Source organism: Helicoverpa armigera, chromosome 3, assembly GCF_030705265.1.
Source record: "Helicoverpa armigera isolate CAAS_96S chromosome 3, ASM3070526v1, whole genome shotgun sequence".
Taxonomy (NCBI): Eukaryota; Metazoa; Arthropoda; class Insecta; order Lepidoptera; family Noctuidae; genus Helicoverpa; species Helicoverpa armigera.
The window spans coordinates 9,412,504-9,428,521 of record NC_087122.1 but is presented as its reverse complement, the minus strand read 5'-3'; the positions used below and the strand labels follow the sequence as shown (position 1 = coordinate 9,428,521).

At 40.5% G+C, this 16,018-nt stretch overlaps 2 protein-coding genes across 6 annotated transcripts in view; one reads left to right on the top strand and one right to left on the bottom strand.

Moving 5' to 3' along the window:
* The window catches only part of LOC110378932 (cuticlin-4), a 28,725-nt gene extending 16,348 nt beyond the window's left edge, over positions 1–12,377 (top strand). For 3 of the 4 annotated variants that reach the window (XM_049836712.2, XM_064043610.1, XM_064043611.1), the window contains 2 exons: positions 4,376–4,448; positions 10,351–12,377. In XM_049836712.2, the coding sequence (XP_049692669.1) occupies positions 4,401–4,448; positions 10,351–12,051 (1,749 nt within the window). In that variant the 5' untranslated portion in view covers positions 4,376–4,400 and the 3' untranslated portion in view covers positions 12,052–12,377. Of the gene's footprint in view, positions 1–4,115; positions 4,449–10,350 lie in introns of those variants that run through there. The other variant, XM_049836710.2, reaches the window with a different exon arrangement.
* Positions 12,378–12,725: 348 nt separating this feature from the next.
* Positions 12,726–15,966, bottom strand: LOC110378930 (104 kDa microneme/rhoptry antigen). Of its 2 annotated transcripts, none has more exons than XM_049836523.2 (6): positions 15,622–15,966; positions 14,934–15,122; positions 14,533–14,682; positions 13,911–14,111; positions 13,250–13,636; positions 12,726–13,085 (listed from the first exon to the last, which is right to left on the bottom strand). In XM_049836523.2, exons 1-6 carry the CDS (start codon positions 15,811–15,813, stop codon positions 12,921–12,923), a joined length of 1,284 nt encoding a protein of 427 aa, XP_049692480.2. In that variant the 5' UTR covers positions 15,814–15,966; the 3' UTR covers positions 12,726–12,920. The 2 variants fall into 2 exon arrangements, with proteins under 2 accessions (XP_049692480.2, XP_049692481.2); XM_049836524.2 differs by having other exon boundaries at positions 12,727–13,085; positions 13,292–13,636; positions 15,622–15,965.
* Positions 15,967–16,018: the final 52 nt, after the last annotated feature.

Here is a 16,018-nt window from a genome sequence, read left to right as displayed (position 1 = left end):
ACTTGTGGTTTATCGACGTCAATGTGTAACAACCATGAATTACTACGTGGTGTGGAAACTTAAGTGAGAAATTTAACACGATTGAGGTATTGGGGCAAGAATTTTAGAGACAACAGATAATCCGGTCACACGCCGTGTGATTAACGATTAAGAGAAGACGTGAATCTGATTTTGGGTAAAGGTTTGAAGTTTTGTCGTTTCACAGCTGACATATTTTTTTAAAAGAAAACTTTCCTCAGCTAATGAAATGAAAACTAATAACCTCAGAACAATTATGGTAAATTATTATGAAAGCACTCTTTATTGAGCCCATCTTCACCGTGCCTTTTTCAGTCTCTGCCAACCTGCCGCCCTAAGAATATCATAATGACTCAATCTCTATCAAATTCAAATAAAGGCTCTAAATACATCAATTGACATGCAATTGTCAGCAATTAAATGACAAAATTAGAAATAGATAAATGTAGCCACTTATGTAATGTGAATTGGAAACAATCGACGATCAGTTTCATTGTATTCCCATGCGTCTGATCGTTGACCCCGCAAGTGAAAATCAATCATCGTAAAAATATAACAATAAAAATTACTCGCTAAGTTTTTCATTAGAAATGAAAGCTACTAAAACAATTCAATAGCTTGTTTTACGTACGTTCACAGATTAATTCAAGTCTCGTATGATTGGAGCCGCGCACGCGCATGTTAACAAATCATGCCTTTTCTTGGAAACGCTTCAATAGAGATAGATTATTTCTCGTTTTTACGAGTTGTGGGAGAGATCCGTTTTAGTGAATGTTACGAATGCAGCGTTTAATTTAGTCGGTAATTCTTGAATAATAAGCCGAGTAAGTGCTAACAATAGCAAACAAATCTCAATATAAATACACGCTCGCTTTCTAACCGCAATGTATGCTAATATAATAATGGAGAAGAAAAGTTAATCTTCTAAGCAATTCCCATTCATTAGTTTTAAAAAAACTTTCAGCTCGTTACCAGCCAATTAAAAGTCACGTCAGTCGCGCCCACGTGACGTTTATCAGACCCGAAAGTGACTCGCGACCATCAACATGGTAATTGTACTTCTAACGAGATTAACATTTACAAAGCACCTACATGATAAGACGATACTTAATAATAAATCATACTATGATTTCTCGCAATTAATTTGTCATTCGCGGAAAAAGAAAACAAAACTACGTTATCTACGTTAGAACGTTTTAACTCGTAATATAAATTCGATAGTTAAAAATGAATAACAACTTCAAAATAGTATCAATAATTTGCAAGCTAATGGATAAAATAAAACTAAAATTTATATCAAATGGGTATACAGTCGTTAGATGTAAATTATAGTCAGTTAACCGAGTTTCATTTTTCAGCTGCGATTGTTCCACCCCAATTAAACCAAACTTTTATATTAAACTACGAATTATTATGCATCTCGTGCAGATGAAAGTATCACAGCATAATTTATATGAAACTGTAGTTTATGAGGCACTATGTCATCCTAACGACAGTAACAACAAACTGGCAAACTAGAATTTGGCCGGGTTTTTTGTGAGGATTCAAAACTTGAAGGAATTTTCCTTAATTGTGTGTGTATGACGTGCTACTGCAGTACTTAATGCATTATAAAAATATATGATACTTTATTCCCATGTTACTAAAGTTACACCTATGAAGAAAAACTTCATGGACGTTAATATTCAAATTGCACAATTTTCTTTACATTTTCCTGTAACAATTTTGGAACAAATCATTCATTTATGATGTAAATCATAATTCAATGTGCAAATAATATAAGTACCTACTAATATATTGTGACCACAGCATGTGACGACCGCGAGCCGAACTTTAAGGGAAATCCCTTTTGGTTCACTAGTTTATCAATTCACTTTCACTTTTCCCACAGACCGGTTGTGTATACGACTGCGTCTCCCGGTGTATCATTTACACAAACGTGAACATTGCTTCTATTTCCGTTATTTTTTCACTTTCTACTCATTTGTCTTGTAAAGTAACTAAATCAAAGCTTCAAACTTGACGTTTGTGTTTCATAATAGAAAAGAACAGGAGCAATCATTATTATAGGAGATATCAGCACTGATTTGATCACGGTGCGGTGGTGAAGACAATAGAAAGATGAGGTGTTAAGATGATGATAAGGATAAGACGAGCGTGCGCCCCCCGCTCCGTGTAATTGCTTTACGTGACTTGGCAGCTTTCTCGAGCAGCGAGCACATCTAGACCTCGCCGGCAGCGACACACGTGCTCGTCGGATACCCGGAAATATTTTAAAATAACATAAGTACGACCCACGGAACTTGTTATACGCGTCATTTCCAAGTGGTAAAATTCTAAGAAAAGTGCTGTATGTTCACATTTTTTAGATCCCAAACACGAATTTTCCTTCGTACATACACATTAGCTACAAATGAACGCATAGTTAACCACACCAGTAGGTAAGTTTATTATAGTTAGTTATTTCCAACAAAAAAGTAATCGTTGCGAAAATAATAAATCTTCACAATATTGATTGCATTGACTTGCAGATCAGTTCTAGGCAGAAAAGGAAAGTTCCACATAAAGTTGCGACTCACGATACTTTTTGTCGATCATCTCGTGTGAAATCTTTTCAATAGTTTTTATGTATTTTTAATATGGGATGCCAACAGAATCAATCCCACGAAAGATGGCAAAGCTGTGCACAGCAGGCGACAAACGCGCGCAGACGCACCTCAGCCAACGTCACGCTTCATCACGGATGTTTTCTCGTCAATCAATTTATTCGTAAAATTTTTATTGGCATTTAATTCTTAATTGTCACCTAAGAGTACAGGGAACATTACGGAATTTTAATGATCTTTGCATACCTCCATCATTTTGTGCATAACCCGTAATGAAGGTCCGTACCGGCCATAGCAAAAATTGCCTATAATGAATTACACACATCGGCCATTTGTGGAACGTAAAGAAAATTAGAACCACTTTCTCAGAACGCAAGACATATATTAATGAGTGTAAAATTGGATAACAGTCTAAAGTCGCTTGATTAATATTTTGACAGAGCAATTAAGGTATTCTAAGACATGCGTGCAAATAAATGATGATGCCCTCAGGTACACGGTCTTCATTATAAGTAATGTTAAAAATAATGTAGTTACTTTGTTCGAGTGGAATTTAAATTAGATTTCAGTTTGTAAAGTAGCAGGGCGGATCAAGTGTTTGCGGTAGACAAACGATGCGGCGTTATCAAATTGATTGTGTAGGTAAAATGTAATGGTCTGTGTACACCGGCGGAGGTGGCGGCTTTGCTCCGATGTACTTAATTGAACAAACCACCTGCTATACAGCTATTATTATAGTTTAACCACAGATTACAGAAAATAGAAAATGCTCGAGGGCCCGCTTTCTTACGAGTGACTAGCCTAGTTATAGGTGGGCGCAGCCGCAACTAATGTGTATCAGTCGTCTTCTTTATCTACTGATATTTATAGCGTCGTTACTGCCAGTAAGGGACTTATTGTCACCAAGTATTCTCTTAACTTTCTAGCAGGTCAGTTTTGTTACGAGTACAATTGAGTTCTCTTTTAACATAGAATGTCCAGTCATTCGAAAATTTTACTTTTGCATTAATTGTCTAGGATAAGAAAAGGTTGTAATCAGATTTTACATGAAATTATACAGATTTCACGTATAATGTGTCTGAAACGCCCTCATGCAGATATAGTATATTCTGAGATCGACAGATGAGACTTTCTGTGCTTTCTAACCGGCGAGCGATCGAGTGTCTGGGGTGAAATCGCTAGCGCAGCTGCCGGACAGACCGACTCAGCTGCACGTGAGATATTCAGCGAATTAGCTGCATGACGTGCCATGTAATAATATTTTATAGTCCCAAACTGAAAAGATAGAATAACGAAAACCTTCAATTTATAAAATTTCCTGAAAATTGGAAAGTTTCTGATAAATTCATAAATTTTTACTTCAGTAGTTACGTCAATTTCAATAAACAAACAAACCTATAGAGATTGCTACTATATACAAACATACACGACCTTGTGCCGTAATAAGGTGAAGGCCGTGCGTGGTTTCCTCTCGAGGCAGCGGGAGCGGCGCACGCGCAGTGAAAGATGCAGCCGGTGCAGTTCCGGTGCGGCGCTGCACTCGGTCACTGGGTCAGCCCCACTCGCGCGGAGGGGTGCGTGGGGGCGGAGTGGGGGGTGGTGGGGCTGGTGGGTGCAGCGCGCGGGCTGCAGTGCTCGCGCACACAGTGTCGCCATGGCCGGTGTGGCTGCTCGGTAGCCCCATGTCTGTCGCCGCCCGCGCCTCGCCGCGCTTCGGCTAGTGCTCGTCTGATCGTGTTCGTTGGTTGCAGGCCGCTGACTGACCGCACTGTGACCATGAAGAGGACCAGGCTGCTGCTGGTGGCCGCTGTGCTCTTGCTACGGGTGAGTTCATTTATTTCATTACTGCGCTAATTAATGGAAGTGAAATTGAGACAATTTTATATCTTTGATATTTTTTGGGATAGAGTTTTGAATTTTCTTGTTTCGTAATGTTAGCCTCTACCTCAAAAATATTAACTAGGTAACTATCATTTGTTTATATATTAATTAACTTAGTTTATCTCAGCTCGATTAGAAAGTTATATAAAATTGTCTCAATGCACATTTCCCAATATTGTTTAATAAATCGTGGTTTGATGTTAATAAGATTGAAATGCATGGCATTTATATTAATTTAATGCAAAGATGCAGAAATAATTTGAAATATCGATAAATTATTCCTAATGCAGAACTAAGATCGATAATGGGTGTTATGACATGGTAACACAGAATTCCTAATTTAAATAATAACAGTAAGCTACATGATGCCACCAATCATCCGCTGCGTAGTGGCTCCGCTAGTCCCGTTGGCTGCGACCATCTTACGCTATATATCAGAGCGGATAACAGTCCGAGTCCAGTAACCAAGTTATAGACCAATCCCGACCAGAGTAAAAATTTATTGAAAAATTGAAAAGAGGAAAATAAACCTCAAAAAAATTAGGATATGTTAGCCCTCTCCCCCGTTGATTAGGTTGAAGTAAGAGACACAAAACAACCTTCTGAAACGTGTAGGTAACGCAAATGAACATCAGCGGTGCAGACAAATTGTCTCTCATAAGTAGGTCTAACGATTCATAAAAGTAACGTTGCCGAGCATTATTTTAAGAATAACGTAAATAAGTGATGTTACATGAAGCGTGGCTAAAGTAGTGGGTAGTGTAAGCACGTAAGTGTGGAAGGCACGCGGTGCTCTGTCGAACACTTCTACATTATTCAGCTTTTTCCGCTCGCGTTCTCGCCAACTAGGCTAATGATTCCGTTAGCACATCCACAAAACAGTGGACCATTTGAAACTAACTGCGTAATGTATGCTGCTGCGTATGTGCAGATGCGTGCACGAGAAATTAATTTAAAGTTATGTTAATTGCAATCTGTCACTACCACAGACTGTTAATGATCAAGTTCTACCTTGGCCGCTTTTAATCTTGAAGTTCTTAGTACAAAAGTCATTTGAAAGAAGAAGAGTGACGTAACAACAGCCTTTTGTTACACATAATAAGTCTTAAAAGCCTACCGCAATTGAACAGTCGTTGACCGTCAAAACGTCTTTTTCTACGAGCACTTTCACTGATATTTCGCATCTTTGTAAGGAAATGACGCAACTAGGTTGTGCAAGTGATTTCGTTTTTGACCACAATAGAGTCATCTTTGTATCTGAAAATAATTGAATGTTATGTAGCTCAAATGTTGAAATATTAACTATTACATAGTAGTTATTTGTCAAAACACAAAAAAGTGGTATTTTACCTAATGATTTTTTGTCGATTGTTCACCATTATATCTTCTGACTTCATCAAAGTAAAATAAGTCTATTTACTCAATGAACAAAGTGTTAAACATGGGTACTGAACTAAAAGGCATTCCTGAAATAGGAAGACAAGAATTAGGTATTATAATAATGATCTAAGTATAGACTACAGCTTTTCTATCAGCAATGGACACTTAATATTGTATTATCCAAGATAAAAATATATCGTATCCAGAAGAAGCCGATAGAAATTGTCCGTCGCAAAACATTGTCAAGCAAGTCTTGCTAATTCATGTTAGAAAGCAATTGTAAAGAATGTGTAAACTGACGATCGGCTTTCGATTGTCGGTTGGATTTATACACGCCGTTGTCTATTCAAATCGGCTTAGCTTAAAGTTAGCGTTTAAATACATTGTCTAATAATCTGCACAATACTAACTTGTATTTATTTACTAAAGCACCTGCCGATCTTATTGTTTTTTGAAATGATACATCATGTATTTTTTATTCGCATAGTTTAATCACCCACGAATGATATATGTATGTTAACAATTTATTTATGATTAACAACACTAGGTACATAATTGGAACGTAGTTGATAGTAAATCTTTATTTTACTTTGGATTTGAACTTAAACCTTTTTTTTGTCTAGATCTTCACTCAGTATTGAACAAATAATCCTGGTAGGTAAATAACATTAACTAATAGTTACGGTCTCTCGCGATATTTTATGAAGGTACTTGTTTAAATATTCTTTATGTTATCAGCGTTATTACTTTCTCGATGTAAGGGAAAGTGCTCACGAGATTTGTGACTCCACGTTCGAAGTTCAAGCGCATGACATTTACTAAAGCTTGTTAACAACGCCTGCGTTAACCATATGCCTTTCATATTTATACTCAGAGATTTCGTGAGAGAGATGGATTGGAGAAAAATCTGATTATACTCGTAGCTTGGGAAGATTTTGTAGACGAACTTTCGTCTTAGAAATAATGTTAAACAAAGAAGCTCTTTGTTAGATTAGATGTATCTAATACGCAGCTCACAATTCGTCACTCGTTATTAATCTGTTGTAATTAAATGGTATTGTTGTAATAATTCCTGTAGCACGACAGGCGACAGACTTTAACAATTGCCTTTCTGGAGGATGGTGGGATAGTTAAGTTAATATTACTTTTTTGTACAATTAATGAGTAGGTTATTCATATTTTCTATTTTTTTAAGAGTATTCCTATAACCGAAATTTCAAGAGTATAACGTAGTATTTGAGTTATTAATACTTTGTATATAGAGCGAGCATCATCATATTTATAGTTAAGGTGCAGGGCTTGGGAGCTACCACAACAAGCATTGAACACAGCGGATGCAAGACTTCATATAGAAATAAGTTAATAAAAAACAAACGCCAAAAAAATATGGCAGTAAGCAAATAACTCAAGACACGAAACATTGGAGTACCGGTAACCTTAAGATGAGCTTAACACAATTCACCAACGCAAACGGTACAATGTGGGTAATGTTATATATGAGAGTGACTTGACCATTGCGACAATATCACCCAAATTCCTTGTTCTGTTATTTTTAGTGACGCTTCATAACATTGACACCGTAGATACCTACTTGTGACACAGTGACAGTCACAAATAACTTGAAACATTATTATCACACCAAGTTAAATAAAGTGGGACTTTTATTACTGCAATCTCAGATCAAAGATTTCCAAAATTTCGCTATAACCATTAACTGCAACTTCCAACGAGCATAGCAATGCTTCATTAGCTTCGCAATCTTCAATAGATATATGAATTGGGTACCATTCGTACAACAATCATGACACTTAACAAAATTAAAACTTCACCACCTAAATTAATTTGAAGATAACCAAAATTCAACTGGCAGAACAAATAATTACGATGTCTACGTCAATGGTAGACAGAGCATGCTGACACAGACTCGAGCCTCAGCCTCAGGTGATGTCTCGTATCTCAGCGATCTGATAGCACACGCACCGGGCACACTTCCCACGAACTGGCACGATACAAATTGTACCACAGACAATACGAATCGCGATGCAGGGAGAGCTGTGGGAGACAACTTGTACAATTTACTCCGCTGACATATTCGTTGCCTAGGTTTTAACATCCGTGACGGTAATCTGGTTTTGAATCTGATGAGTTATTGTTGATGTTGTTTTTCATCCGAGAGAAGCTGTTCTTCTATTAGCTTAACTAAGTAGATAACTCATAAATAGGTTTGATTGCATGCCTTTGAGAGATAAGAGTCTTTGAGAATGATAACGTTTAAAGAATGTTTCTTGCGAGATGAAGGAAGATAGCAAAGTATAGAAGAAGAAAACTATCTGTGACAGCCCCAGATGTTATTGGGACATGAGCAGAAGGATTTACAAGTCAAAGGTCTGTCGATATTCGGCAGCTAATGAGCAACCGTCACCTGTGAGTTATCTGCAAACACGAATCGCGTAGAAACATAAATACATAACCCTATTAGGTCCCGCTTAGTCAAACAGAAACACAAACAAAAATCCGGTTCCACTCAATTCTTGTTCATTTAAACAACTTTCATCTGCCTCGTACTAATTTTTGTACTAAGGTATGTAGGCACGAGTATACAAGCTTTACTTATTTAACTTATGTAAGATGAAGCACGCTGTCGCATTCAAGTTCAACATTTTTATTGCGATGTTTTTCAAGTTTCATCTTGATAAAAGCTTCGCTTAATTTTATGTCAATAACGTTTTAATGAGGTTTATTTTGCTTTCTTTATCTTTAATAGGCTCGGCCTTAATACTGAAGAGAAACATAAACATAAATAAGTTAATGGATTGGAAAGAATTCACGCAAATTGTGTCGTTTTAAATTTTCACCATTTCAATAATTTTATTGATATTTTGGCAAAGTACTTACTCCGTTCTGCTACTTCGGCAAAGTCGTATATAGGAACATGACGAGTAGGGGTATTCCTAATTTGCTGTGACTGAAAGACTTATACTTAATTAGTAAGACAAGTAAGCCATGAAGCCCAAGTAGTGGTGATAAATTAGATTTACCACCGCTCCACCATTTTATTCATAAAAAAGAATAATTTAGAAAATAAAGAGATCGTACCTATCGGTCTGTTGGGAAATAAAACTTTAATGATTCTTTTGAGTACAGCATTCATAGGTTCCATTACATAAATTGTATTTGTGAGGCCATTACTACTTTATTAAATTGAATAAAATTTATCAAAGGGGGATCGTCAAAAATTTTGGCTGGAAACGGATGTACCAGCGGCGTATACTTTCACCTGCGCCCGCGCACTGCACCTGTCGTCTCTCGCTCTGTTGACGCCGAGTATGCACAAGTCACCGCCTTTATCTGATTCTAACAGAGGCATACTAGTCGTATAGATATTTACGATAGAAATTATTCCTCATTATTTATCTTGCTTAATTTCTGCAATAACTTTATGGCCTCAAGTTTAACACAAAATATTCTGAGACATCCTCTATAAAAGTCCCTTTAGTTTCCTATTTTCCATTCAAATGCTATCAGGGATGAAAAATCTGCCAATAACTTCAACGCATCAATGTACCTATTTAGATAAGGCACCCAACGTGGAAACTACCAAAGAAAGCTCTAGTTGTCAAAGTTGCGCATGTTTATAGGTCCGGTGTTTTCTTCCGCAACTCACAATCTCGATCAGTGGGTAATTTCTAACCGGTTTAGAAAACGCGAGCGTCGCCGGTACGCACCGAGCGGCGCTCCCGCGGCAACCTGCCACTTGCTGCTATTCTTACATACCTACTAGCCCGTTGCCGGGTGCCCACCGCTCGATCAGCTCTCACGCCATATTTTTCTAATCTAACATCCAAATAAAGCATTAACAACCTTGGAACATATCAATGCTGATAGTAAGTTTTTGTTAAACATCGGCCACATATCACACATGGTCATTAATGACTGTTAGCCTGTTGAACGGCTAAGCTGCGAGCTATATAGAGACTTTTAAAATTGCTAGTTGGTATCAAGACCTCTATATATTTTTGCTAAAACGCTAAAAGTTAAGTAGATACTATAAATAAATATACCTAAGCATCGTGAAAGCATTCGTGTAACTCATCTCGGCAATATGATCGTACTGATTAATATTATAATTGCTCGTGCGAGCTATCCATCAGTGTAGAAAGTCGGAAAGAACGTTGCGCGCGCGCCGTCGCTAGATGAGGCGGAGGGTGCTCCGCGCACGCGCTCTCGTGGCGCGGAGTATGTAGAGTGAGACGCCTCTCAGGAATGTTCCAACACTGTTATTATATTATGTATCGTCGCAAACACTGTTACATTACTTGTCCACTATACAGAGTCCAGTTAAAGTGATAGCCATGGCTACTTTTGGTCTTGTAAAATAACTGTATTACCTATGTTCATGACATTTTTATCTGCTGCAAATTATGCAAAATGATGCAGAAAGTAATGTATGGCTTTCTATTTCCAGGAAGCAACATGCGAACCTCCGGTTGACTCGGCTTCGTTACCGTTGGAACATCGAACAGGGGCCGGCTACGGGCCGCCCCTGCCACCCTCGCACACGGACGACCCGTGGCCGTTAGCGACACCGGATAGCCCCAAAATAAAACACCTACAAGTTCAGTGTGAGAAAACACGCATGCGAGTCAATATAGAATTTGACCGCCCATTCTATGGCATGATATTTTCCAAAGGATTCTACAGCGACTCTCACTGTATGCATTTAAAACCGGGAACCGGTCATCTTAGCGCAACGTTTGAAATCTTCCTCAATAGCTGCGGTATGAGCAGTTCTGCTAACCACAATGTTGCTGCTTATGGAAGTCCTACACCTAGCGGCTCCTATGTAGAGAACACTATCATTGTCCAGTACGACCCATATGTTCAAGAGGTATGGGATCAAGCAAGAAAATTACGATGCACGTGGTACGACTTTTACGAAAAGGCTGTGACATTCAGACCATTCCAAGTGGACATGTTGCACGCTGTTACTGCGAACTTTCTCGGGGACAACCTGCAATGCTGGATGCAGATACAGGTTGGAAAAGGACCATGGGCTTCAGAAGTGTCAGGAATTGTGAAAATAGGTCAGACTATGACAATGGTACTTGCAATCAAAGATGACGAGAATAAATTCGACATGTTAGTACGAAACTGTGTTGCACATGACGGCAAGCGAGCACCGATCCAGCTTGTTGATCAATACGGCTGTGTAGTCAGACCCAAGATTATGAGCAAATTCCAGAAGATTAAGAACTTCGGACCGTCAGCTTCTGTAGTCTCCTTCGCATATTTCCAAGCATTTAAATTCCCTGATTCAATGAATGTACACTTCCAATGTGTAATTCAAGTGTGCAGATATAACTGTCCAGAGCCAAAGTGTGGTCTTGGAGCTGATTATGGAGTACCATTGCTAGGTGGAAATACTCTGGGTTCAGAAGAATATGGTGTACCAAACTCGCTACACGCTGAATATGGTCCCCCGCCGCCAGCACCTCATGGAGAATATGGCGTTCCACCTGCATTCCCAGATCCCCGACATCCCGCGGATGCAACTGGATCATTCTCAGAAAAACGTGATGACGCAGTACCACCTCCACAAGCGCAAGTCTCATCGACCCCGAACGCACCCAGCCCATCATCCCCCGCTCCGGCGCGAGATGAAGATGAAGTGAACCTACCACCCCCGCCACCACCAGGTCGCCGCGGCGTCTACAATACTGTGAAGAGGAAAGATGACGCTCACGTCAACTTAGCTACACTAGGAGGAAGACCACGCTCCGTGGAAGACCTGCCCGAGAGGCTGGTCGGAGTGAGACGGAGGCGTGAGACGTCTACGCCCACAAGAATTTACAAGCGCGACGCTCAAGAAATGACTGACGTCAATACTAGTCGAACGATCCAGGTGGTAGCGCCTGGAGACGTGAACTTCGCACTTAACAATGCCGCGGCCAACGAGACCGTCGTCATACAGTCTCCGGCGAGCGATCCGGAGACAATATGCATGTCGGTGCCGTCGTTCGTGGCGGGGCTGGTGATGCTGCTGCTGGTGCTGGTGGTGGCGTCGCTGGTGGCCGCCTTCCTCTTCGTGCGCGTGCGCGCGCTCGACAGGAAGGGCGCGCACGCCGCCGCCTACTACGAGACGGATTACGTGAAGCACACTAACTAGTGAGCGCGTCGGTGATGTGACGCGAGGACGTTTCACAAACTTTACTCGGATCCAAAGAGCGTGCGCGCTTCGGCCCCGGCCGGACGGCGCGCGGCGCTGTCGCGGTCGCGATCGAAGCACGGTGACTGTGTCAGATATTTATTTAGTTTGTAATGAGCGTGATGTATATGTACGACTGTTTTTGTAAATTATTTTATTCGTGTGAAAAGCACCCTGTATCAGCCTTGTAGTCGATACGTCTGTTGTAATTTTGTAAAGAGTCGTAAGTAAGGTTTAATGTAAGTTAAATATTAATTAAACATACCAATCAAACGTGTCGTGTGAGATATATTTTTATTATTTAATATCCCTAAATTGAATTGAAAAGTTTCAAAAATTGAAATCGTTGCATAAAGGACTGTCATGTGTGCATCGATGATGTGATGATGATCGAAAATCCATATAACAATATCAATATTGAATTTCTCGATATTGTATCCTAGTTTTTTACGCAAAAATAAAGAAATTCTATCAATTTGGATGTTCAGAAAGGTATTTAATTATTGCTTCCCCTAACACTTACCCACACCCACTGAGCACTGACTCACTGACTGATGTGCGCATTGAGCCAAAAGCTTACCTTAATGTAAAGGTAGGGGGTATTACATAAAATTATAAGATGCTGTTTAAATACATTATTTTTATTAATATTACGCAATAACCAACAGCTTAAATGACGTAATACATAAAATATCAATAACAACAAACGTTCGCTTCTATGAAATTAAGTTACAGGTATATAAAGGAATACAGTTAAAGAATGTTTAAATATAATATTATATAATCAGCGAGCTTGGCCACTATTAGTTGCTAACTTAATTTATGTAGTCTTATCTCCAAGGAATCTTCTTCGGACCACCGGGCTTCACTTGTCGGTCGGCGTGAAGTGGGAACAGGTTCATATACGAAGGATAATCATCATCATCCTTCTCAGGACTGCTGTACAACAATCTTAGCCTTTTATCATTTGTTTCTCCTATAATATCTATTAACTCCTGTCGAGAAAAAAAACAGAATCAAGATATACAAAAAATAAATAAATAGCTAATTATTAAATGGATTAAAGTGAATTCGACTTGCTAAAATGTCGTAATGATCTACCTACACATACATATATTTCATATATGAACATAATTGATGACATAAATGCAAATTAGACCTGATAGTGAGCAGGTTGTTGAAATATAGCGGGGCTTCTTACATCTTGGAATAAGCCACGTGTGTCATAGGCAGTGGGTTCTGGTCGCTTGAGGCGATAGGTGTTGTTTCGCGGCAGAGACAACGGTGGGGACGTCTCGGCAGGACGAGGGACTGGCTCAGGCGAAGCGGGGCTCCGGTTGTGGAAGCTTCGCACACGCGGGCTACACGACATACTGCGGGAGCCAGGGCTGCGCGAAGAACGGCCGTAATAATCGGGGCTTCTTCTACGCCAACGCATCCACGATTGTTCACTCTGGCAGCCCTTATCTACACACCACATGGCCTTGTTCGTTTGAGTTGTCTTATTCTTCATCACCGATTCTCGGCGTGGTTTAATGAATTGGAACTAAAATTTCAGAAAAAAATATTTAAGTAACTGGTTGCCAACTCAGAGTCCTAAAATACTCCAAACGGGTCAACACTTGCTTTTCGCCAATCGTTACTGTTACCTATGTATTAATTTAGAGGTAAAAAGTCGTAGCCCGACCAATATGACCAAGTATGGTCAATCAGTATCTGAAGCTTTATAGCTACGAAAACTATAATTAAGATTTCAATCAGAACTCAAAAAACTGTGAACTGCTAAAACTGCAACGCAAAGAAAAAACTACAGCACTTACATAGTGGTCACTATGGTGCTGCGGCGGTTGCGATGCGATCCTCCTCATGCGACTCCCGGTGGCGGCCGGAGACGGGACGCTGTAGGTCCGGCACAGGCGTGGCACTCGCCAGCTCAACTGGGGCTGTGGTTGTTGTCTGCGTTTTTTCCTACGGGTGCGTGGCCGCTCCACTTGCTCCTCTTCACAATTGGGTGGTTGAGGCTGCGAATTAACATGAGGTGTCTTTTAGGATACGTATAGGTATTGAAACGACATATTACTTACCTAATAGTAACTACGTCATCATGTAATTGTAAATATATACATATCGCTGCATAGGGACTAAATCGACAGTATGTCAGGGATAACATAACACACTGGTTGCTAAGATCAGATACTGTAGCATGGCATTCCAGCCACTTCCTAACAGGCTACACACACCGCGACGGGATCCTTAAACCGGCTCACCAATGCCGTGTCAGGGAATCATCCTTTTTAGTTTTCGCACGGCGTCAATATTTGATTTTGTATTTATGGTATTCGTACGAGATGAGTTTAAATGTCTTTGCAAAAAAAGGCTTTCTTTTACACGCAGATGCGTAGGCCATAAGAAATTGAAGGTAAACAGACTTAGGGGAAATACCTGTGTGCAATCGCGAGGAGTCTGCGGCACTGACAGCAGCGGCGAGAGGGGGCGACGGCTGCGCGTGGGCAGCCTGGTGGACCGCGCTCTCGATGCAGTTCGCGGCGTTGAACAGCAGCCGGCACAGCTCGCAGCCGCCGGCTGAGGAGGCTGCCCCCAGTACGCAAATACATTCATTTGTAATTAAACTTTCAAACACTTTTAAGAAATACTCAAGCACGAAACGGCGTTTATTATTCAGTTAGATATAAGTAATCGAGCAATATAAATTTTGCATCCATATTTTTATTTCGTTTAATATATTCATGTCATTCCGAACGGCTTGTATTTGTATTGTCATTGAGCAGGTCAAATAAAATGAGCGGTATCGTAGGATGTTGGAGCTGGAGCGAGGCTCGTACATCGGGGGCAGCACCTGGGTCGAGGTGGAGGCAGCCGGGCGCGGGGAGCGCGGGGGTTGCGGGCGCGGCGGGGGCGGCGGGGGGCGGTGGTCGCTCGTGGTCGCCGCCCGCGCTGCTGCCGTGGACGTGAAGCTTTATGTTGTTGCGCACCAGGTGCGGCTTGATCTCCTCGAACCACACGTCGCACAGCTGGAACATCATGCTAATCCATTAATAACTGACCAAGGGGTATTGGGTTGCCCTGGTAACTGGGTTGAGAAGGTCAGATAGGCAGTTGCTCCTTGTAAAACACTGGCACTCAGCTACATCCGGTTAGACTGGAAGCCGACCCTAACATAGTTGGGAAAAGGCTCGGGAGACGATGATGATGATAGTAGCTGACCAAAATGTACCTTAAAACATTGTTCCATTCATTGCGCAGAGATGAGGGGCAAAATTAGTAAATAGGTAGATAAGTAGTAGTAGAAAATGACAAACATAACATCCTTTGCAGTCGTACAACAGTGCTATGCGACAGCCCATAACTTTTCAGATATTGATAAAACGACATTTTCATAATAATGGGGGGGCCAATATGTAATTAATTATTCAATTATTTTGAATAAATAAAGCCCAATGCAACTGCCTGAAAAAGAACCTGCTGACGCTACCCATGTTAGTTGCTATTTGTTTTTAAGCAGGCACTTACACTGACTAATGCGTTCTCCAAATCGTAGCGCACGCTTTTGGGTATTTTATTTTTGCTCCTACTTCGCAGATGCTCTGGGTGGGGGCGGGCTGCGCAGGCGACCGAGTCTCCCGAGGCCTTGGTGACGGAGGCGCGGGCGCGCGGCGCTGCGTCTCCGCTGGCCACCACTTTGCGCATTCGCGGCTGCGACATTTTTACGCTCGCAGCAGTGTCCACACCATCGAAATAATAAAACGAAGGGATAACACACGGAAAATCTACACTAATAGAGTACTTTCCTTAAAAAACATTAAAAATATTAGTGTAAAAAGTAAACGTCAAAACCTGCACTTTCAACTGTTCTGTCAAATAGTTTTATTTTTCTAAACGTCGTAGATTATTATTCAACATTAATCAA

What these genes read in the sequence shown, in the direction of transcription:
- LOC110378930 (XM_049836523.2), bottom strand. Translation starts at nt 15,813, where the DNA reads ATGTCGCAGCCGCGAATGCGCAAAGTGGTGGCCAGCGGAGACGCAGCG. An exon ending in ACCCAGGTGCTGCCCCCGAT is followed by an intron (nt 14,683 to 14,933) that starts GTACGAGCCTCG and finishes TACTGGGGGCAG; the next exon opens with CCTCCTCAGCCGGCGGCTGC. An exon ending in AACAACCTGCTCACTATCAG is followed by an intron (nt 13,086 to 13,249) that starts GTCTAATTTGCA and finishes TTTTCTCGACAG; the next exon opens with GAGTTAATAGATATTATAGG.